Source organism: Lineus longissimus, chromosome 5 (assembly GCF_910592395.1).
Source record: "Lineus longissimus chromosome 5, tnLinLong1.2, whole genome shotgun sequence".
Classification (NCBI taxonomy): Eukaryota; Metazoa; Nemertea; class Pilidiophora; order Heteronemertea; family Lineidae; genus Lineus; species Lineus longissimus.
In genome coordinates, this window is record NC_088312.1 from 2,685,459 (window position 1) to 2,709,798 (window position 24,340).

At 41.8% G+C, this 24,340-nt stretch overlaps 1 protein-coding gene across 7 annotated transcripts; it reads right to left on the reverse strand.

The window, feature by feature from the left end:
- Positions 1-469: 469 nt before the first annotated feature.
- Positions 470-24,208, reverse strand: LOC135488797 (zinc finger protein with KRAB and SCAN domains 1-like). Of its 7 annotated transcripts, XM_064773668.1 has the most exons (6): positions 24,107-24,208; positions 23,056-23,782; positions 22,322-22,837; positions 14,342-14,695; positions 11,210-11,819; positions 10,351-10,754 (listed from the first exon to the last, which is right to left on the reverse strand). In XM_064773668.1, the coding sequence occupies exons 2-6, from the start codon at positions 23,770-23,772 to the stop codon at positions 10,732-10,734; spliced, it is 2,220 nt and encodes a 739-aa protein (XP_064629738.1). In that variant the 5' UTR covers positions 23,773-23,782; positions 24,107-24,208; the 3' UTR covers positions 10,351-10,731. The 7 variants fall into 7 exon arrangements, with proteins under 7 accessions (XP_064629741.1, XP_064629743.1, XP_064629742.1 ...); XM_064773667.1 differs by having other exon boundaries at positions 10,351-11,819; XM_064773671.1 differs by lacking the exons at positions 10,351-10,754; positions 11,210-11,819; positions 14,342-14,695 and adding an exon at positions 470-1,319.
- Positions 24,209-24,340: the final 132 nt, after the last annotated feature.

A 24,340-nucleotide genomic window follows, 5' to 3' on the forward strand; every position in this document is an offset into this window, starting at 1 on the left:
CATATCCTTAGAGACAAATATCAACAAGAACACAGCCTGAACTTAGCCATACTTGTCACAGTGCACCATTTCGGGGTAACAACCTGGTCTCCTATAAATCTTGAGGACAAAAATCACTTGGTTTTCAATGTCCAGGAGATAACATTAAGGAAACAGCCTAAACTTGGCTTTCCCTGTCACAACTGGCCACATTGTAAGACACAATTTGGGGGTCACAACCAGTCACATAACCTTAGATGACCCAATCAGAACATGGCTTCACTTGTCACAGCTGTGCATGCTACAAGCAACAATTTGGGGTCACAACCTTGTATCGTATCAAAACTTGAAGACAGAAATAGGATTCCATTGCCCAGAAGTCAACATCAATGTCACAGCCTTTTCTTGGCATCAGTTGTCACAGCTTGCGTGTCTGAATTTGGAGGTCACAACCTGCTCTAATAACTTAACTTGAATTCCACTCTCCTGGAGAACCAGTTTTATTGCATTATATGTTTTATCTTTGAAAGATATAGACACATACATGAAGTTCTGGGTGCATCTTTATTGATTTTGGTAAATATACAACAACCAAATAATAACAATGGATCAAACACGAAGGATATGCAAATCATTCGTGGCAAATCACCCAAGCATCTTGACTAATGCCGAGCTAAGTGTTGTTTCATGCCACTCGGTGGGACAGACTCTCCACAATATGGACATTTATAGTCCCTTGGAGTGCTTTCAACCCTATGCTTCATGACCTTATGCATCCTCAGGTTCGCACGGGTTTGAAAACCTTTGTGACACAGTTCACATAAAAATTCATTCACAGGTTCAGTGGCTACTTTTGCAGGGATAGGAATCTCGGTTTCCTTCATAGCGACATGTATTTCACCAGTTCGGCTAGAGGCATGGCTAACTGCCCCTTCTAAACAAGCCTTTTTCTGGGGCAAAGAAGCCACCTCAGCTATTGTCCTTTTGCTTGAAGTTCCAACTTGAGCTGACACTGTTCCCAGCTTAGTCTCTCCCTGTGATTGTCCTGTCTTTTGTAGCTCGATATCTGCAAGTTTTCCACAAGAGATACGCCAAGTGCTATTGCTTTCAGAATACCCACCACTGTGAAAGTGCTGAACACCTTGTATAAGGCCAGCAATTGAATTTGTTGAAACCGTCTGCACTCCCGGCAGTAATCCGTATAGTGAAGTTGTCCTTGGAGGTAGCGGACAAGTTGTTGTTCTTGATGATTCCGGACCACTTCCTTGGGAACTCAGCATTCTAAAGCCGCCATAACTATGTTGTCTCTCCCGAGGAAAGAAACCACTTTCAGTCATGAACTGAAAAGAGAGGAGGAAACATTTGATTACTAACTACTATAGAGATATCAAATGAAATCCTGACGATTCTTACGATGAAATCTTGACCTGAAATATTAAAATAAAACTCATGTAAAACTTGTGAAAATCAATTTGTAATTTGGTCAAAATATAACCTTCCCTGTACTGTTCTCACCAATGTTTGTCATCTTACAAGAGAACAGGTATCAAAAACTTAACGCTTTTCCTCCCTGTCAACTTACATGGCACGTAAATTTGTGCACAGCAACTTTGTCTAGACCAAGTCTAAATGTCACGCTCTCAAAAACCTCCACATTTCAATGAATGTCATTGTATGAATCGACTAATTCCTTGTCTCAGCTATGTAAGAGTGTCACTTGCCACAATGTCTAAGTGTCACCAGTCCCAAGGACATCCCCAATACGATGTATCTCATCAACATGCCGTGTAAAAAAATGCGGCTTCAAGTCCGACTTCTGAACAAATCGCTTCCCACAAATGTTACACGTGAATGGTTTCTTTCCTGTGTGAATCATTTCATGACGTTGTAGGCTGATAAGCTGATTGAACGTGCTCCCACAGTGCTGACATCTGTAAGGCCTTTCTCCTGTATGAATACGTAAATGAACCTTCAGTGCGCCTTTGCTGGCAAGGCGCTTCCCACAGATTCCACAGCTTGTTTCTGAGTGCTTCTGAGATTGCAACTTGAAGGTGGGTGCCTGCCAAAGATAGAAAAAAACAGGAGTATGAGATTTTCTGGCCATTCAAGAATACCGGTTGTCTGAAGTTTCAACAAAGTGTGACATCTTCATGATTCAAATCATGAAGACTCTGTCATGAAATCACAAAAAGCGTCTTAAGAAACATATACTCCTTAATTTTTATACGATTGTTTTGAGCAGTCAAAATATATTCATGTAGGCACACTGAGGCAAATGAACAAGAAAGTGAATGTAGAGAAGATGTTTTATAAGTATGCTTCTGGTGTAATAGTTGCGACTACCCATGTATGCTACATGCACCTTTGCACCGTAGGCTTGCTGTATGTTTTGAGTACGTTATGTGTGGCTATAATGAGCATACCAGTGCGTAACCTGTAGCTTATGAGGCACCAGAGTGTCCAAGGTCGTGCGTGGCTTGTGCAAAGCAGAGGGTATGTCAATCGTGACTGGTACTGTACTAGTAATGTTGATCGTGCCTGAAATGCCTCTTTGTTTGTGACAAGTCATTCCTAAGCCAAGAAGTAGATCACTCGAACACATGATGCACAGACATGACATGGGTCCTCATATCCGACCGCTGCACGAATCCTTTCCCGCAGTGAGAACAAGTGAAAGGTCGCTCCATTGTGTGATGAAACTGGCGATGGCGCGTCACGTGATGTCGCTGTGTAAATCGGGCACCACAATCGCCACATTTGAAAGGACGTTCTCCTGTGTGCGTCCGGATGTGAAGCAACAGGCTGCTCTGTGAGGCCAGTTTTTTGGAGCAGTACGGGCAGGTCAGGGACTTCTTTGAAAGTGACCACGGTATTCTCTTAACATTTGGTTCCATTTGGCGCTTATCTTTTGAGCCCAGCATGGTTTCATACTGCAAGAAGACAATCGCCAAAAATGAAAATTTTATTTGATGAAAATGACATTTTTATCACTGGTCTGTGTTGACAGTGATAAAGTCAGATACTTGCAGGAAGGATTGCAATGTAAACTTGGGCTGAAATATCATGATAACATAAATGATGAGGGTTAGTCAGATTTTACAATCCTGGCAAAACTGAATGGCCACACGACAAAAGTTTGTCCATTGTTTTTATCCCTCCGACATTCAATAGAAAGGGCATATTCTGGGCTGTGTTTCATCTGAGCTATAAAACATGATGATGTGAGCATCTCCGATGCTGCTTCAAATGCTGGGGTTGAACGAATGTCTTTTTACACAGATCACACTGATAAGGTCTCTCTCCGGTATGACATCGAAAATGAACCCGCAGATTGTAACTCGTGGTCAGAACGCGTAGGCAAACGGGGCATGTGAATGCCTTTCTTGCACCAAAGCGTCCACACTTCGATCTCTCAGGTGACACTTGAAAATTTGACCTCCTTGGCCAATCACTGTGAAATTTTGATTTGTCAGTGTCCACAAGTTTTTTCACCTGAGAACGTTCGGATGGCATCATACTTGGAGGGCTCATTGAGATTTGGGCAGTCTGTTTCACCTGGGAGCAAAACTGCAAGGAAATAAGGAAATTAAAAAGGGGACATATTATTGCCACAGCTATTTCTAAAGGATGCATTCTAACACTGTCTATAAGTCTAAGAGTCATACAATTATCTAGAGACTGAGGTAAAATCACATGCATCTTGCATATCTCGTGCTCATAGTTCAGGTATTCATCACTGCAAATTCAAAAGGAAATAAGTTAATGATTCATTTATATTTGAAGTTTTCATCCTGGTTCAAGCTAAAAACACACTGGCGACGTCTGAAGTTGCTATGCAAACCAAAACAAGAAAGTAATACCTATGTGTAAAGCTACGTGAACAAGAAGATGAATCCAACAGAAAAACTGAGACTCAGCAGAAAAACAAACTGCATCCTACATCATATTTAGAGTGTCTTCTCCTTCTCAATAGATCCCAATCCTCTGACTGAAGTGGGGCCCTCAAACATCACAACTGAAGATGTAGATGGGCTTTCTGAGTGGCACAGTGAAAACATCAGTGCCTATATCTCGGAGGTCCCAGGTTTGAGTCAAGGGGCATTCATGTCATAGAGAGGGCAACTCTCTTTGACAGCGTAGGTTTCCGCCGGGGTCACTGGTTTCCTCCTTCTCACACTGCAATCGCCCAATATTGGTTATACAGGGGCAGCGGTAGCGCAGTGGAAGAGAGTCGGCCTCATGATCAGGAGGTCGTGGGTTCGACTCCCGGCCGAGTCACTGCTTAGTTCCCCTACTGGTCGAGTTCAAGTGAGCGCCTTGTGGTTGCTCCTTGAAACCCCCGATTGATTTCTGTGGAGACCGGGGTAATAATATGATATCCCAAAGCACTTTGAGCGAGAACTAGTGTCACGGAATTGCGCTATATAAAAGACTCATTAAATACATGTAGAGCTGATACGTCCTAGTTGACACTCAGCTCTAAACTCAATAGTTCAAAAGAAAACTTTGAAGAAGTTGTTCATCATCTATGGTTGAAATCAACGTCACAGCCTAAACATACCTCTAGCCTACGGTGACAAGAGCTTCAAGCCGGATGACTCTTCTTCTTGTGCGCATAGACACCTGCCCTCTGACTGAAACGCAGCCCACAAATATCGCAACTAAAAGGTTTCTCGCCGGTGTGGGTACGAATATGGTTCCTTAGAACGTGAGAAAATGGAAACGCTTGGCCACAATAGCTGCACTCGAAACTCTTCAACCCCGAGTGAATCCGCATATGACGCTCCAGTTGTGAAAAAGACATGTACTCCTTTCCGCAGACGTTACAGGCATTCATGTCCACTCCTGATGTGGTACTGGGTTCTTTTCCTTCAGTGTGACCACCACCTGGCTCAGGCTTCCAGGGGCCAGAGGGTGGGACGTTTGGGTTTATTTCAAGTCCTTGACGTCCTGTGGCAGCATAAGACTGAAATGGATACAGAAAATGATGTTCAGGACTCCAAAGATAAATGTTTCAAGGTATTTTGAATACAAACAGAAACTAAAGCAGTTCCAAATTTGCTTTGCCAGCATTTATTTTCTATAACACGTTTGAAACACACATGCAGACAACAGAAAAACCACATTCTGCGGATGCAATTCCAGATATTGCTATTCAAATGATATCATTCATACCTGCTGCTTGTCTTTTATACCTAGATCGGAGAACTACATACATGATCAGTAGAGACAAATTCATATGCTAGGAACTGACATTGAATACACGTGTGACGTTTCACCGTCACCGAGGGACGACGGATGATGGATAAGAGAAGCTCCTGTCAAACAGTGAACTTATTATAGCCATAAAAGTAATATAAGTCCTATCAATGCAGACTGACGTGTCAACAAACAGTGTTTATAATGAGTATTGAAAATCATGGAGAAACATACGTAATAAACAAATACATAAGTTGTCCACTAGTTTCTACTCTTACGTTATACTGAAGTCAATATAAGACAGTATAATCGTCCATTTTGAATAGTTTAATCTCGTTATTGAGGCATTGGAGCCTTGCAGACATGTAGTCGATGATATCGCAGCCCAGCATTCTGGGTGAAGCGTTTCCCACAAAGGCTGCACATGAATGGTTTCTCACCGGTGTGAATCCGAATGTGATTGGCTAAGACATGCTGATGCGTGAACGCCTGACCGCAATGACAGCACTCGAAATTCGAACTGCCTGTATGAATACGTAAATGACGGACAAGATGGTGATGAACTGTGTATGATTTTCCACAGTATTTACAAGTGTGATTGGGGACTGAAAGATCAGGTGATGTTTTGCTGGCGATCCCAGAATTCCACGGCAGCGGGGAACGAATATCGGGAGATCTGTTGACGGACCCTGGTGATCTGCCACTGTAAGAACAGCTAGAGTTCACACTACTCCCTGTGCTCCAAGGACGCGGTGGGGAGGGCATGTCGCTCGAGACGCGGTTCCCATGACCCCATGGCGGCGATTGCATTGGTTGGTTTAAGTCGGGAGGAAATGGTGGATTGCCGATGTATCCAGTTGTGCATGAACCATCCATTTCTTCGAGGACCCTGGTTGCAATGGCGTCCACATTAAACTGAAAGAAACCATAAGAGATGTCAGATGTTGGTCCGTCAAATCAAAATAAGGAAAATAACAATCAAGGAATGTGTGCACACCAACTGGAATATTGAAACATGTCGGCAACATGCCATTTTTTATGACAATATGTGCATGCAACTGATGCTGAAATAGCATACATCTAACCAAGTCTATATAATGAATTCATAAACTGAAAATTTGAATAGGTACCAGTAAAGTCAACAACTATTCTCAATTGAGAGGTGTCCTGTACTCGAAGATCTCATCCATTTTTAAGGCTGGCATGAGAGTGTATAAGGCCAATCAGACGACAAGACTCGAATAATTTTTGTGCTGTCTACATGAGATTCTCTTTCATATCCTCAAAAGGAGATATCCTGCCAGACACGGTGACAGGTCTAATGTATATCTTCAGACTCCTCTCCAAACATATCATCAACACCTCATATCAACGAAAGCAGGTATAGATCAAATCTACCCGTCAACACTAAATCTCAGTCACAAAGTCATGATGGAAATACTCTAGTTTCACCAATCTAAGAATAATTGGGTCACGGATTTCAAGTGCAAAGAAATTCCTTCAACATCATTGTATGAAATTCCATATTGTTCCTTTAAGAAGCGGGCTTATAATTGGGTAATCCCATGCCATAACTGTTTGGTTTTTTCTACGTAAAATGTCCATGGTCCCTCTGAGCATCAGGCTTATTATAATGTGTGATCTCATGTCGTAACTGTGCTTGTTTCTGCGTAAATCCTCGGCCACAGAACGTACATTTATGTGGACGTTCTCCTGTATGTGTCCGTTCATGATTAACGAGATGCTGCCGATTTGCGAATGCTTTGTTGCAGAATTGGCACAAATGCTTTTTCTGTTTTCCAGGGGCCGTGTCATGCAACCTGAAATGTGGACTGAATCCTCGAGACGGTGCAATGAGTGGTCCACTCAAAACGACCGGAGATTTGTTCCCTGGAGACAAAAGGTTTGATTTGGTCCTCGAAAAGAAGGTGAGAGATTCATCTGATCCTTTGTCAGAAGTTGTCTTGATCTGGGCCGTGGTCTGGTCAATCGCTGACCGGGACATTACTTGGTTTGGTGGGATATTCATGCCAAACTGAAATGAACAAGGTACAAAGTGACTGTCAGCTATTTACAATGTATTGTATAAGTGAATCTGAAAAATATTCAAGGCCGTCCAATGACATGAAGAGAATCACTCTCAGATAGTAAAACAGGAAAACTGAGATGTTGCTTCATTTCGATTCAGATCTATTTAACCAATCATCCATACAATTATTTCTAGATTTTGATCTCTTGATTTTGCTCAGATAACTTAACAGTCCGGGGTATCTAGTCAAGCTGAGTAATGCACTCAACACGCATGTTCCGTGAATGCATGAATATCTCGTGACGTCTCTTATTATGGGGTTGACTGAACCTCCTTCCACAAATTCTACAAACGTATGGCTTCTCTCCCGTGTGAATGCGCTTGTGCGAGACTAAATGATGTGACAACGAAAAAGATTTATGACAAAATTCACAAGTGAACTTTTTCGATTGTATCAGTGGTGTAGTCAGTGAACTCGAAAAGTCAGTGTCTGAGGTAGATGTTTGGGAAACTGGTAGGTTTTGTATTTCTGGTTGTGTCTTCTGAAATAACTGAACAAATGGAGTTGGAAAGTCAGGTTTTGAAGAAGTTGTTGGAGACACTGGCAAGTATGGTCTTTCTGGTTGTGACCTCAATACTTCTTGTGGCGACACAATGAATGAGCTACGAGAGGCCGGCTCCAAGGGAGATATCTGAGCCTTCAGGCATTCTCCTCCTGGCTGGGACTGCCTCAACGAATGCTGTGGTGTAGGATTCAGTGGGCTCCTAAAGTTACGTCCTCCTGGTTGTGACTGTTTGGTCTGATAATGTTGCGGACTTGAGACGGGAAACACTCCTCCTAATACATCTGGTTGTGACAAGGTCGAAGTGTAGAACATCTGGTCAATGGGCTGTAAACAGCTGGCAGAGGACACAAACTGAAAGAAGACGTTGCATCCTTTTAGAGTGGTGGAGGTACTCGCAATGTACAACATTCAGGTTTGCCATGGAGACATCCCTACAGGTACATTCAAACCAGATACGTTTCTACTTTGGACGTGGAAGATGTTCTGGAAGAAAAAGGGTCATCCATCTGGTAGGTTAGCAAGGCAATATCAAATTTTTTTGGCTGGGGAGGGGGCAGAATGCTTTTTTGTCCCAAATCTGCATTAGTATGTCACATTTTTCTGAGACGTCTGAAAGAGCAGCGCCCCTACTATGGCCCTGGCCCTGGAGGGGCCGTCACGACAATTCTGGGTCTGGTCTTTGAAGGTCTGATTCATGTGTTCTCCTTTTGTTTCCACACATAGTCCGAGCTGCCAGCCCAAAGGACATGAGTTTTGCGTGACCCAAAGGGGCATTACACGTCAAAAAATAACCCAAAGCCTACAGTTGTATCAGAAAATACACTTTTATTACCAGGAACAAACTGTACAACGTTCTCATCATAGTTTCATCAGGTGAAACTAAAGTTACAAGTATTTTGATTCTAAAATACAACAATATTCTATCTCCAAGATCATGAGTCGGACACGAGTCAACTCCGAGGCACTGTTATTTACTTATACTCAATCTTATTGATTATTTACACATCTATAACCTGATTACCAAATTACTGAAAGGAGACACAATACACATATGGATCAAATCAGCAAAACATGCTGCACAGTACTGTCAAGGACACCAAGCTCATAGCAAATATGCAAAGCAACTAATGGCAGCCAATCATGCTGATTATAAAAACGCTGAACACAAGGGCAATCAAAATGCAGGGTATACCCTCCCGAGAAAATTACTATTTAAATGATTTTCTAACATCTTAGTGTATACAAAGTAACTTGAGAAGGTTGGTTACAGAGGTAAATAATCGTTGCTTCCTTGCGTTTGCTTTGTATAAAACTTCCCTACATCACTAATATACAGAAATAAACTAATTTCAAAAGCATTGTTACAAATTAACATCATGCAAAATGAACTTAAAAGTCATGCTACAACAAATTATCAGTCGTTTAAAACATGTTAAACCAAAACTCAGATGGACCAACCGTGCATTTCTAAAGTTCAATATTTCATATGTGTGATTTCATGCCTTTTCTGCGCTTGCCTTTGCGTGAAGCCCTTCCCGCACTGTGGACAGACAAATGGCCTCTCTCCGGTGTGAACACGTACATGCTCTTTCAGATGCTGCTTATTCTTAAACAATTTGCGACAATAATCACACGGGAATTTCTTAGGACTGTTGAAAACTTTACGTTTGGATGAAATACTGAAATAGTGTGCGACCGGTTCAGGGAAAACACTTTGCTCAACTTTGTCAGGAAAAACACTTTGCACAATTTTTTCAGGGAAAATGCTTTGCTGGACTTTTTCAGGGAAAACACTTTGCTGGACTTTGTGATTCTGATCTGCCTCGGATGAATTGGGCTGGGAATTGTGGCGAGTCTGCAAGTCGAGGGAGGGTGTGCTGCCACCTTTTATTAAGTTCAAGGGAAACTGAAAATAGAGGACAAACCTTCAATTAACCAAGGACAACTTAATGCATAAGCCGGTGGTTAGTGAGTGGGTTAATTCTGGTGCAGACTACTCTATGTCTAGAAGCTAGTGTTCAATACAACTGTGTTAATAAGGATTAATTAGAACAGGGAAAACACTTCTTTTCAAGAGCCAGTGAAAAACAAGCCTAGAAAACAAAATCTTCATATCAAATTTTAACAACCATGAAAGTACATGACTATTGTATCAATAATCCGACATGCTTCCATGAACGGCGGCATACTGAGAGTCTAAAAGTTTCCACTCGAAATCACCTTTTGGAGAGATGGCCGTGTCATCATTTATCATGTTTATTATATAAATGCATTGATTCCAGGTACTGTTTTCTATGTTTCCTGAATATATGTCCGGATAACGAACTCTTCTGGTTCGTACAGATCCCACAAAATTCACACCTATAGGGTTTTTCGCCAGTGTGTATACGGATATGCTTTATTAGATAATCCTTCCGTGCGAATTTGTTGCCACAGAATGGACATTCAAACCTCTTCTCCATCGCGATATCCAATGAATATGAAGAGGAAATGCTGTGGTGACCTTGGAGATGGGCAAACACGCTCCAGTCAGGTTGTTTCCGGTGAGACGATATTGGCGAGTTTTGGAACTGAAAGGACACGTAAGAAGATTTGTGAGTGAAATATGCTCGTCTTTTCAAGCTTTTTTATGACCCGAGGAAGCGAAAGCAAGAATGGAGGAAAAAGAGCGGTCCAGCCAAGATAGAAGTAAGCTTACAGATATGACACAACAAGAGCAATATCGGTACTACAGTAGTGAGTTATTTCACTGTTAGCAAAGTTTTTGAGTGTCTTTATTAGAAACCTTTTTAACACTGTTGACCCAGTTTTATGACACAGCCTTAGCATCCAGCCAAGTGCAAACTCATGACTCCTGAATCAATGTTGTACAAGGTTTTGTGCCTTGTCTTCCGATCCTCCAACACCAGTGACCATGATTATCAAGCCCAAGCTGTTAAAAATTTGGCCAGACTCTGCCTACACCTCCTCTTCATCTTGCTCTGCAATTCAAAATGAGTTAGCATTTCAATGAAAATATGAAGTGCTTTAAAACATGAATGAAACCCAGCTAGATTCAGGACTGCACTGTGCAACAATACCCCTCACCCATGCTGAGATGATTACAAAATGCTGTATTTTCTAAGCAATATATACACCTTTCCAGAAATGGGGCGCTGAGTGTCCGAAATAGTGATGTCATAAGGGGAAACTAGGCCTTATGGTGGAGGGACAAAGGAGATAGTCATGGTTGACCAACACACTTGAATGCCTTTAATGACGCCCAAGGGGGAAAAAGTTAGTTCCAATGCAAGCCACCAATTTCGGGAAGCATGTATAGACAATCTTCAAAAGCCAAATTCACAGCTCTACAAGTATTTGTACACTTTATTCATAATGATTCTTCTTTCATAGGGAAATTTTCCTATTGGCCCATAAGATTCAGCAGATGCGTTACCTTCCGGTTCCACTTTCAAAGGCTGGAAAAACATCGGTTGGAACAAATCAACCCCAGATCTCCCTGTCTCCTGGTCAGACTCCTTAATAGAGGATGATGCAATGTCCTGGCTCATACTGTCATCAAGGGAGACATCCATACCAGAAACAAAGGAGGCATGTGATGACAAACAGGCAGGATTCCTCTCCAAGTTATCACCCTCTGCCCATTGCTTCTTAGCAATCTTTAACAGGTTCTTCGTCGTGTCATCAAATTCATCCAACTCTGATTTCTTTCTTTCAAATTCGTTGCGGACTGCCTCTCGCTTTTCACGCTTCCTCTGCCTATCACGCTCCCGCTGTAGATTTTTCGCCTCCTCCGTCATATTTCTGCGGCGCTCACGTTTCTTCCGCGCATCTCGATCCTTGTAAGCGGCATACTTCTCGACGTCTTCTTTCAGTTTCTGACGATATGAAATCATGCGCTCTCGCTCACTCAAAGCTTGCTTCTTTGGCATAAACGCCTCCTCTGGTGCAGTGGACAGAACCACTGGGACCAAGTTTCCGTGCTCGTCAGAAACGCTGAATGAGGGATCCTGTGCAGTACCGCTAACCCAGAGAGTTGACGACATCTGCAAAGTACAAAACGGAACTCATTTTAGCTACTTGTCAATTTTCTTCTCAACATGCAAGCTTTCTATACCCCACACCTGCAGAATGGAAAAGATGCAATCAATGTTCTCATTGGCAAGAACTGGTTTTGGCTGTTTTGTAGTATCAGTAATCTTGGAAGACTTTCCTTAAAGCATCCAAAGTCTTTCATCCAGCGAACAGACAAGACCTTTTGTTATAGCGTCATGCTGTGACACTCACAATTCAAATTACAAATGAAATCAAGAAAAATCGTCAGGATTCCTATTGGGACACTTTATTTGGATGTTCATTACAATCAAGTGTGTCAGCTCCCTATCAACACACATCTTTTTAAAATTGCATAATGGACCATCGCAGTGAAGATCAAAGCAGACCAGCGTCTCTTGTAATAATGAGCCATGACAAGCTTTTGTCTTCAGGGCATTTTAATAATTTAAAGAGATAAAGTAGAAACTGCAGAGACAAAGGTTCTCATGACCAGCGGTTGCATACAGTTCTGATTTTCTTCGAGAATAAATCACGATACAAGGTTTCTGATACAATCATTGCAATACAGGTCCAATCCTCACACTCTCAACCATGTTTCATTGGAAGCCCGTGCGATTATCTCCTGTGCAGTTCCTGGACACGCTGTGCCCCCTCAGTGTCGCTAACTGTGCAAACCGTTTCCCGCACTTTTTGCACTCGTATGGTTTTTCTCCTGTGTGTATTCTGATGTGCTGTTTTAGGTGGTGAGTCATGCCGAAAGTCCGCCCGCAAAATGAACAAGACAATTTTGCTGGCAATAAGGGGTTGTCCCTGGCATAATTTGACTGAGAACTAAGATGCTGCAGCTCCGAATGCGATAGTACTTGATGAGACTGTGAAGCTTGAGGCTGTTTGTTTGCATCCATTGATGAGAATGACGGCCATTGGGTTGTCATCGGAGGGTTTCGAGTCCTCGTGGTCAGGTGAGAGTTCACATTACTGACGTTCAAAAACTGAAACAGACGAGATGTTATATTGAGTTTTTAATTGACCAGATTTGAATTCAGCATCAGGTCTCCAGAATCATAAAGATAACAAAATACGTTACAATTGCTGAAACATAAATCATAGACCGAATGCAAAACCAGCTAAATCTCTAACTTGGATGAGGTATTTTGCTGCTATGAGAAGCGTTGCAGTTAAACTGCATGACGTAAATTAGAACCTCCCTGTTAAAGACACGAAGTCTTATGACTGACAAATGTTGTCCTTAACAGTGGGTGTCCTGATTACAGCGGTCAAAGTGAATAGAAATGTCAAATTCCTGACCATAACTAGCGTCCTTGTAAAGGGTGTCCTTCTAACAGAGATGTCCACTAAGTGAGGTTTCACTATACTAAAATAGATGCCCTCTAATCTTGGTACCATGGGTGAATCAAATCACATGACTAACCATCACCTAGTGTCAGAGAGGTTGGGCCTCGGGCCTTCAGGTTGTGGAAAAGCTCATTCTAGCACTTTCACTTACACTCCTGGAAGTTTTGTGCACTGCTCATGAAGGACTGGGTTGACCGGCGGTTCTTCACAGGTTTTACATTGTACCACCTCTTACGTACTTTCTTCAAGATGGTCGCCTGAAGAATGAGGACACCAAGTCATAACATACCATCTCAGCATGTTGTTGAACCCAAAACATACACACACTCATCAGCAACAAACTATACATCATCAGCCATCACCTAAGAGCCACTCACAGAAAGAATGAAGAATGAGGACACCAAGTCATAACATACCATTCTCAGCATGTTGTTGAACCCAAAACATACACACACTCATCAGCGACAAACTATACATCATCAGCCATCACCTAAGAGCCACTCACAGAAAGAATGAAGAATGAGGACACCAAGTCATAACATACCATTCTCAGCATGTTGTTGAACCCAAAACATAAACACACTCATCAGCGACAAACTATACATCATCAGCCATCACCTAAGAGCCACTCACAGAAAGAATGAAGAATGAGGACACCAAGTCATAACATACCATTCTCAGCATGTTGTTGAACCCAAAACATACACACACTCATCAGCAACAAACTATACATCATCAGCCATCACCTAAGAGCCACTCACAGAAAGAATGAAGAATGAGGACACCAAGACATAACATACCATTCTCAGCATGTTGTTGAACCCAAAACATACACACACTCATCAGCGACAAACTATACATCCCTAGCCATCACCTAAGAGCCACTCACAGAAAGATTTGTGCAACCGTTCAAAAACTCAATAGGTCATTTTGGTAGGGTGCACATGATGCAGACAAATGAATTGACTGCAATCAAACTTCATGTGTTCTGCCATACTTGTCCTTTGACAAGACAAACATCCCTTCTTTAACATATTTCAACCATAGAAAGGCCAAGGGGTATCAAAAAGTACCTAAGAGGAACAATTTGTGATCAATTAGAAAATGTCTATGTAAAACTGCTGAGACAAATTGAAGGCCATAGAAAATCACTTACATGAGAATTATCGGGATCGGGATCCTTAAATTGTGGATATTTTTCAACTATTTTCTTCGCCAGCCATTCTAATTCCAAAGGGTCAGGCTCTCGGTCTGCATCATCATCCTTACACTTCTCAATAAGAACTTTCACTAATGACCGAATATATTTCTGGAGCGTTGATTCGATCACTGTTGGGTGAAAGTGGCGCCCACTATCAAACCCCACGCAGCCTGGGATACTGAACATAACGAGTCGTAAACTTTGCCTGGCGAGTGACTGGTATGCGACTTGATCTTGGGCTATGACATGACTGCTTGTGTACTCTTGTTGCGGGAAGAAGGATTGGTTTCCATTGTCTGGCCACTGCAACTGGAAATAAGCACGCTTTGCATCAGTGTGTAACTCGAGTCTTCTCATCAATAATCAAATCACAATCAGTGGTACTTAAAATGTCTTAAACTGCAGGATACCAACTAGACTTGAAAATATTTTTCAAAACACCGATTCGTTCAGCAATCTGGTGGTGTCGTACCTCCAACATTATCTGATACATCAAGATCTCAGACCATGCTGTGTACGGACATGAAGAGTCAGAGCATCAGTCCGCGAATACGCTTTATCGCAATATTGGCACTTGTAAGGGCGTACTCCTAAATGGCCACGAATGTGCCGTGCAAGATTGTCCTTGCGTTTGAAAACTACTCCACAGATGTCGCACTTCACTGGTCCATACGGCTGGATACATCGGTGCGTGTCGAGATTGACAACAACTTTTCCACAGCGAGGACAAGTGACTCCAAACGAAACCGTTTCATCTCCAATTGAACTATTTTTGGGGTCAACTTTCTGCCGATTCAGCTGCATCAATGAATTACTACTGAGAACCTGTTGAAACTGGCTGCTCTCTTTTGCGACATGTCTCAGCTGCAAAAAAGAAAGCAGCCAGTATTTAGTCACCAAAACCAAAACTGATTTTAGGCATTGTCATACGTGTATTTTGAAACTAATTAAAAAGTTTTACCCGGTACACAGTAAATGCAGGTAAAGACAAGGCACATACATCTATAATGAAGAAATGCAGTATAAAACTGCACAATAATGGTATGGAGAATATTTTGATGAAATCATTCTTGAGCCCTGGAAAAGTTTCATAAGCAAATTGAATGTGCATATATATGGTATTCAGGTACCCCTCAACACTGCAATGCATCGATCTATAGCCAAAGTATTAGCTACAATACAACTAACTAACCATACATAAGATCAAGACTAAGTCTTGATGAGATGCAGAACATAATGACAAACCATTTCATGCTTTATCATTGTTTATTTTGTCAGCATGTTAGTGGTAAAATCATGCAGAGTAGTTCCTTACAAGAGAGACGGTTACAGGAAAATTCGTCCCCGGATAATTCGTCCCCGGAAAATTCGTCCCTGCAAATTCGTCCCCGGATAATTCGTCCCCAAGGAAAATTCGTCCCTGGAAAATTCGTCCCCGAGGATAGTTCGTCCCCGGAAAATTTGTCCCTGAGGATAATTCGTCCCTGGAAGATTTGTCCCCGAGGATAATTCGTCCCCAGAAAATTTTACAAAGTTGAAAGTTTCTGACTTTACTTTCCAAGACTCTAAGTCTTGTCGAATGGACTGTAGTAATAACTACTACTTTCGATTTTTCTCATTCAGTGTAACATCTCTCTTTCCTACCCTACTAGCTAGTTACCTACCCCACTATTTTCATAGGTAGAGGTAGGCAGGCGAAATATTTTATTGAAGAATTTAGAGTTTTTCTTTCATTCTGACCAGTAAAAATACTTATTTGTAAAAAAATTAATTATTTCGCCTGCCTACCTCTTCCTACTATGAAAAGAGTGGAGTAGGTAACTAGCTAGTAGGGTAGTAACTAGAGATATAACACTGAATGTGAAAAGTCGAAAGTAGTAAGTAGTAGTTACTACTAGAAAGTAATGTCAGAAACTTTCAACTTTTGTTTAATTTTCCGGGTACGTTTTATCTTCGGGCACGAATTTCCCAGGGACGAATTATCCTAGGGGACATATTTTCCGGGGACAAATATTCTGGGGACAAAATTTTCCTCAGGGACGAATTTTCCAGGGACGAATTATCCTCGAGGACGAATTATCCGGGGACGAATTTTCCTCGGGGACAAATTTTCCAGGGACGAATTATCCTCGGGTACGAATTTTCTGGGGACGAATTTTCCGGGGACGAATTTTCCTAGGGGACGAATTTTCCGGGGACGAGTTTTCCGGGGACGAATTTTCCGGGGACGAATTTTCCTAGAGCCAAGAGAGACACCCTGTAAAAAAGTGCTCACAGAGCGATTGGAAATTTGTTTTGGGTTAAAATCATGAGATGCCCAAAACAGTCCTCACTCATAGGAATCTAACGGCCTGCCATGCAGCAAAAAGGTGTAAACAGAGACAATTACCTCCTGAAATAAGTTGGAGATTCAATAAAGAATATCAAGAACACAAATAACTCAAAAGCAGAGACAACAGTTCTAGCCCTGTTCATTGCCATCACCGATATTCGCCTTGCTCAAGTGTGCCGTTAATAAATGCTGAAGTAATCCCCGTCTCTCGAAGAATTTCGCGGAACAATGTTGACACTGATGATTCTTCTGCTTCATGTGGACTTGCTTGACGTGACGTGTCAAACTAAAGTTTTGCTTGAACACTTTGCAACACACTTCACACTTGTACGGTCCGGAACTAGGCTTAATTGAATGAGATTTGTAATGTTCTTGAAGCTCATACAGATTCCTAAATCGCTGCTTACACAACCTGCAACTAGTGCAAGCACGTCTCCGTTTTGGCTCTGTACAAAGTCTGCCACTCATGATACGATTCTCCGTCAGTGACCAGGATTCATCCAATGACTGGAAAAGACAAAATAGGAATCAGGCCAGGTTTCAAGTTCAATTCTTAGACATGTTCTTCAGTCCAATGGAAAATAAATTCTGTGTCCTTTCTGGAATGAGATGTGTCCTAAAAAGCACGATACACCAAAAGGAAAGAAGACCTCTGACTGAATACCACAAATCATGTTCTATAACATCCCAGCATGTTTTTTCAACGCATGGAGTTTCAACTGCACGGCTTTGAAAAATGCCTCTCCACATTGCCGACACTTATGCGGCCTCTCCCCTTGGTGAACTTGTCGTACGTGACGAATGAGCACATGTTTTCTCCCGTAACATTTCTGGCAGATCATGCACTGGAAAGGCTTATCGCTAGGCACAACGGATCCCTCAGAAGTCTCTGCTTGAGGAGATTTTTGATCTCCCCTAGTGATAGAGTCAGTGTTTTGGGTGGTGACTGAGGTGTCCAACAACCCGCATGGCAATCGAGAAGTGTTGCTGCTCCACTGAAAATACAGAACACTTGTTTTAGGCTTTTAAACACTAATTAGGTTTCAGGTCATTGGATTTGAAAGAACCTTGTCCTGGTGGACCCAGCATTGTGCCAGTGTGGGTTTCACAGCCAAACTCAAGCCCACATGCATGTACTAGCAGGACTACCTGTTCCCAGCTCCAAACAAGCAAAGCAAAATTGATTCATGATTTTAAAGTTCGTGACTGATCTGTATCCTTAGCATCAAAATCTCCTGCCAAAAAGCCAGCAAAGTAGTTAGAACATGGCACATTGTTTGCAATGTGTTCCAAAAACAATTTCTTTGCCGAGAAGCTTGCCGCACACACTTTGCAGCGATAGTAGGACCGCTTCTCTTTGTTGTGGACTTCTCGTATGTGTCTCTGCAAGACCCAGCCATAGGAAAACCTCTGCCCACACTCCTTGCAAGTGTGTCTCTTGATATCAAAAGCACTGTTGTGGGTTTGTATATGCTCGAGTAGCGCCCCACTTCCCCGAGTGAATTTCGCATTACAGACGGGACATTTTTCAATGACAGTGTCCTGCTGATCAACAGATTGGTATCCACTTTCGTCAATCTTTGCAACTTGGCCGTCACTTTCGTTATTCTTTGCAACTTGGCTGTTAATTTTTTTATGATCGCCTGCATACGGACGATTTTGTGGAATGTCCAGGTAGTTGCCAGGAAAAGACGTATTGTAGGCAATTCCTGGCTGGTGGAATCTTGTAGTATCCGTCAATCCTTGCACAGCATACTGCTGCAAGAGAAGAAGACAGAGAGTGAAAACTCTTCATACATGTCTTAGGATTGACGATACCAACACCACAAATAAAGTCCAGTTAAGACCGAGGATTTCAACATGAGACAAAAGCTACAAAATATTTTGCATTGTCTGTTTATCCTGTCCGCTAAATGTTCAAAGTACATGAAAACAAGCTCAAATATATCAAGAAAGAGGCCAAGTAAACTCTGTTCGGAGCTTTAGTCCCGCAATCCACACGAGCATCTCCACCTCCAACCTCCACTAAGGTCTCCTTCTACCGTCTGTTAACGTAGTATGGTACATCAAGTAATGTGACCACCATGATTAGGCAAGACACTGGAGCTCGAGAGACCGCCATGTTTGGTTAAGTGGTGAAACTTCAGATCGTACTTCCGGCTAAACTTAGCAGTGCACAACATGCAACTGTACTTGTGTTTGGCATGAACTTGTAAAACATGACGATTCATTGAACTTCTCTGCCTGAAGCAAGATCCACAAACAATGCACATGAAGCTGCCCTCAGAACCTTGTACGTTATGATGCAGTGGTGCCCCCATATGATTTGAACTGTTATGATTTCCATAGACTTCAGGGTGAGGAAACGCCAGGGCCTGTTTTTGAAATGCTCCTCTGTCGATTTCCAAGAGCTGGAAAGACAAGGTAGTTTGGTACACTTACATGTTTATATATCACCAAAGTCAAAATAACTATTGGACAAGGCAGGCATGTGGATGATAATAAGTCAACACTGGACTCTCATACTGTCTTGTCCAGTCATGCAGTGGTGTCCTTGACTCTCATACTGACTTGTCCTGGACTATCATACAGACTTGTCCTGGACTCTCATACAGACTTGTCCTGGACTCTCATAGAGACTTGTCCTGGACTCTCATACTGTGATTGTCCTGGACTCTCACACTGTCTTGTCCTGAACTATGAAATTGTCTTGTCCTCGACTCTCATATTGTCTTCTCCTGGACTATGATACACTATAGTCTCCTCAATATCAGCAACTGTCCATACACTCTTTCATGTTGGATTCAGAATGCATCGATATGATATGGTGCTTTAGCCAGTATTTCCGACTAAATTTCTTATTGCACAAACGACATGAGAACTTTTGTTTCGCATGAATCTGAATAACATGGCGGTTCAAGGAACTCCTTTGGACAAAACACTGCCCGCATAAATCGCACACGAATTTCAAACGTCCAGAAGCATCAAACACTGATTGTTGTTTCGAGTTATAATTTGGCGCCGCCTTCTGGTCAACTGTGACATTACTGCCAAAGATATTGATTGTTGAGGCTCCAGGCATAGCGAACTGAGAATCCCTCGGTACTCCAACCAGTCCACGATACTGAAAGATAAGATAGCCCAGTTTACTTGAAATGTGCAGCTTAGTGCCGGGAAGCCAACATCGGAAAAATCACGGAACGTTGCAAGTGAGAGAAACCAGGCACCGTGGACCAAGTTCAAGTCTTCTTGAGTTCTAATAAGCCAAAGTTTCCAGATAATGATTGCCTAGTTAGAGTGTGACATGTCGTCTCTCACAAGGTATTTCCTTCATTATCAGTGCTTCCTCAATCAGAAATCATCTTCTTATTTCCCTCCACAGCATCATTGGCACTTGTCTTCATAATACCAGGAAACATACGGCAGATCTTTCATAACTTCTCACTCTTCCTTCCTCTCGTCACTGCTAGTCAGCGCACATGGACACTGCGCTGAATTGAGAGTGTTGCCCTGGTTTTTTGATTTGAACAGGACCTCACTTTTACAGTTTATGGAATGAAAAGTATTTTAGAGTTTCCTAGTCATCTGGGTGCACTGTAATTGATGGTTTATTTGAGATGATTTTCTGAAAAAAATATTTTTGATGTGTCGTCCAATAGGTGGCACCGTTCAAAACGTGTCAATAGTCAGGGAAGACACTGATTTACTGTGCAGGCCAACAAATGTGCGAGCAAGGCCATAAACATGTTATAGAAACTGTGTGAGCAACATCATGAAATTCGAAGGAACTACAACATCACTCATCATCCCAATGCACAGTGCTTTCATTAGTTTTAGTCCTGCCACTATGTGTGGTCTCAGGAAGGGGGAAGGGTCACTGTTGTCAAGAGAAAATGTACTGGTATTCAGTTTCTTTGGAGAGAGGGGGCATGTTGAACAAGGAGGCCAGGGCTATACAATGTACATCGACTTCGTAATACATCTTTCAATCAGCACATGGGTGCATTGGGATGAAGATTGATTTAGAGGCAAACCATTTCTGATCATCGTTGGAGACTGACTGAATAACTCACACCAAACTAAACTGGAATGAAACCTTAGACGTCCCAGCTTTGATTGCCAGTCAGTCGGTGCAGTCATGAGGTAGACTAGAGTGGTCAACTCTCTTTGGCAGGGTAAGTTTCTTCCAACAACATAAGGATAGCCGAATATTGTTCAGAGTTTTATGTCTTAGCTGATGCTGAGCTATCAGGAGGAACTCCGTATATTTTTTTACCGACTGACGACGTGTTCCTTTCTCTATCAACTCAGTCCCAACAGATCTGAAATGGTTTGTTGCATAACTCGAATTCAATGATTGAATATAACGTTATAAAAGCCAAAATGAAGATAACCATCATCTAAAACAATAAAATGTTATGACTAGTCTTCACTAGCCAAGGCTGGCAAACAAATCCATGTGATAACTATCCTTCTTCCCTGCAAAAACCCATCCTTATCTAACGTTTTTTCAAGCACAATATAATGGTTATCTCCATTTTGTAGACTATTTTAACTAAATTCTAAACTAAAGACAAAGAGGTCTCCCCAGCATACAAATCATCAGATAATGCAAGAATCATCAACTGCTGAAAAGATAGGTTGAAGGAAATATTCGCGGTTTTCAATTGTAAACATGAATTTGGACACTCCCTGTAAAAAGATTTGGTCTCGTTGCTGATGACGAATGATGTAAATGGATTTTTGTTCTAGTTGATATTTTTTATCTGGATTTGTAATTTTAGGGGAAAACTCTAGTGGATCACGACTGAGAGATGCCGGGGTAACCACACTTTTCAGAGAAGACAAGTGACCTTCATAACTTCTTCAAATAAGATAGCAAACTTTTAGCCAAGTGGGTATCCCCACATGTACAAAACCAAGAGCAACAATTGACATTTTAGGCAAAAGCAAGCTCATTTGTATTGTAACAGACTGATGAATTTGTTTTGATGAAAGGAATTGCTCATACTGTTTTTGCTATCATCCATCACAAATCACCCTCTGAAAATCCCGCCGACGGAGAATCTCAGCAACTTACCTCAGTTGTACAGTCGTTCAAAACTTCTTTCAGGAACTAGAGTAAGAGTCACACAACAACTGCCACTTCAAGGCAGAATTATCTGTGTATAATGTAGCTGTATGGTAAATACATTCTTTGGTGTTTGTGATGGACTAAGCAAAAATAGTATGAGTCAATAAAACTAATTATCCTTGCAAACTGTCAAGCCATGTATGGTTAATCTTTGTGGTAAAGACTTTAACTGGTAATTAACATGATGAGACTTCAGTTCAACTTCAAACTCCAAAAACATGTATTCAGAAGACTTCTCATACTTCGACACTCAATGTGAAAGATGTTCTTACAAGTTAGCAGCAACATCAATGCTGCTTATCAGGCTCGTACCCCCAAATCTGCTGCTCCTTTGTATTGAAATCTTTACCACTCAACTTATTCCAACAAATGCTTATTGACAGATTGCAAGGAATTTGGGGGACATATCTTTGGTGGCATCTCTCAATCATGATTGTGATAGCAAAAATATTTTTGGAAACCACCCTACCTGTGACTGGCCAGTGTCACTGTCGTTGGATGACTGATGCCCTTGAGATGAGGATCCGCCTGGAATTGGACCCGATATTGGCACAGACCCTGACAAAGCAGGTTCCTGTTTTATATTGAGATTTTGTTGTTCAATACTAGCGTCCATCGCGGATGTACTGAGTGGGAAAAATGTATCTGAGGCAGTGGAAGAGACTGATTGTGACGCGGCAGTAGCGCTGGCTGAACTGCGCCACCTATCGGTTATATCTGAGTGTATGTTACCGAGTTTATTCACAGGCGATCTTTGAGTAGGAGACGAGAGAGTCATTGGAGGCGTACGGACGGTTTCTTGGCGATATGGGTGATGTCGAAATTGTGCGGAATGGGATTCTTGCTCCATTGGTTGCTGCTCGGACAGCGAGATGATATTCGATAAACCAAAGTCATGTTGCTCTACCGAGAGGTCAAGAGTTGGAGGAGAATCTGGAATTTCTATCACATTTTGTTGAACGGTTCCACCGATTCGAGACTTGTTCTGAAAGAGGGGCAAAGATACAAGTTGGTATTATATGAAAGAGATTAAGAAACAATTCATTCCAAAAGATATCTATTGGACTCGATGTTCTGACCAAAACTTGGACAACTTATAGCAATGGAACTGATTTTTTAAAGTTGAGCTGGTTGTTTGATTAACTTCCTCAATAACTTCTTAATGATATCAATCATCAGTCACTAGCTTGTCAGTTAAATTACCTGTTGTAAACTCCGCACACTCTTCCTGGTCTGCTCATGTGACCGTCTTTCATTGTCCAACACACGCACATGAGACTCAATATTTTCTTTTAACCGAGAAATCTCCGCATTCAGATCTGAAGTCTCTCGCACCAATTGGTTCTGTAACTTTTGCACCAAATTATCTTTGATATGAATCTCTTCCTGTTTTAACATAAGTTCTGATTTTAACTTTGTAATCTCACTTTGGTAATTGAGGAGTTTTTCATGGTTTTGTAACTGTTCGTGTCGCGCCCGTTCCAACTGCTGCATGTGGGAAGACAAGTCTGACTGGACCCGATTCAACATGTCCGAAGTGTTCGTCAACTCCTGCTGACAACGTGATAAAACTAGTTCCTTCTGATTCAACTGTTCCTGTAACTTTGACGTATCATCTGGACTCACAACTTGATCATTGAGCATGCTCAGTTGCTGTTTTCTGGTTTCAAGTTGCCGTTCAGCAATGTCTATTTGATTTTCTTTCACAGTTAATTCTGCCTGGTATTTGGTTAGTAAACTAAAAAGTGATGTCCAGGCCTTGCTCAAGTCAGTTCCTCTTGAGTGTAGGTCATTTTGCATCACTTTCAGAGGATCATCAACGGTTTGAGGTGATGATGACGGTGGAATGTCCTTCAGCAGGACTGGCACATGGTCTGTAACTTCAGACATAATCGAATTTTCTGACGACTCCATCATCATGTTTAGAATCCTGAAAAGAAGGCAATAAAGTTCAAATAATGATCAAATCTGAACGTATAATGGACAGAGTACCGGAGTCGGAGGGCCAGCGACAACAAACCAGCAGCAGACAAAATACTGTGTGGTGGCAAATATCCCCCTCCCCGTCTCCCCGTCAAAAATCGTATGCCAGACAATTTCCTATTGGGACTGCACATCCCGTTACACCACTAGAGAGGTGAACTCGTAGACTTTTTCCTAGAGATCACAGCCATTCGACACGCAATAACGACTAGATCACAAAAATATTCTATATTTCGTGGGGTTCATCGCATGCTACACATATTAAGGGTACCTTGTAGCTTGTAATCATATCAAAAAAACGTTGCATTTAGTTATAGAAAGGTGTATTTGTAAGTAAGTCATGTAAGTAGAATGCTGCCCACGCCATTTTGGCTTTGTTTAATTTAATTGACTGCGCATGCTCAATTCGTCCTTTTCTCAACAATAGTTTAGTTTTTAAACACTAGATGTCACTAGTTCGGCGGCGGATCTGGAATCCGTACAACAAAGTTTATTTACTGTCGAA

What these genes read in the sequence shown, in the direction of transcription:
- LOC135488797 (XM_064773667.1), bottom strand. Translation starts at nt 23,772, where the DNA reads ATGATGATGGAGTCGTCAGAAAATTCGATTATGTCTGAAGTTACAGAC. An exon ending in GTGTGCGGAGTTTACAACAG is followed by an intron (nt 22,838 to 23,055) that starts GTAATTTAACTG and finishes CCCCTCTTTCAG; the next exon opens with AACAAGTCTCGAATCGGTGG. An exon ending in CCGATCCCGATAATTCTCAT is followed by an intron (nt 11,820 to 14,341) that starts GTAAGTGATTTT and finishes TGTACTTTGCAG; the next exon opens with ATGTCGTCAACTCTCTGGGT.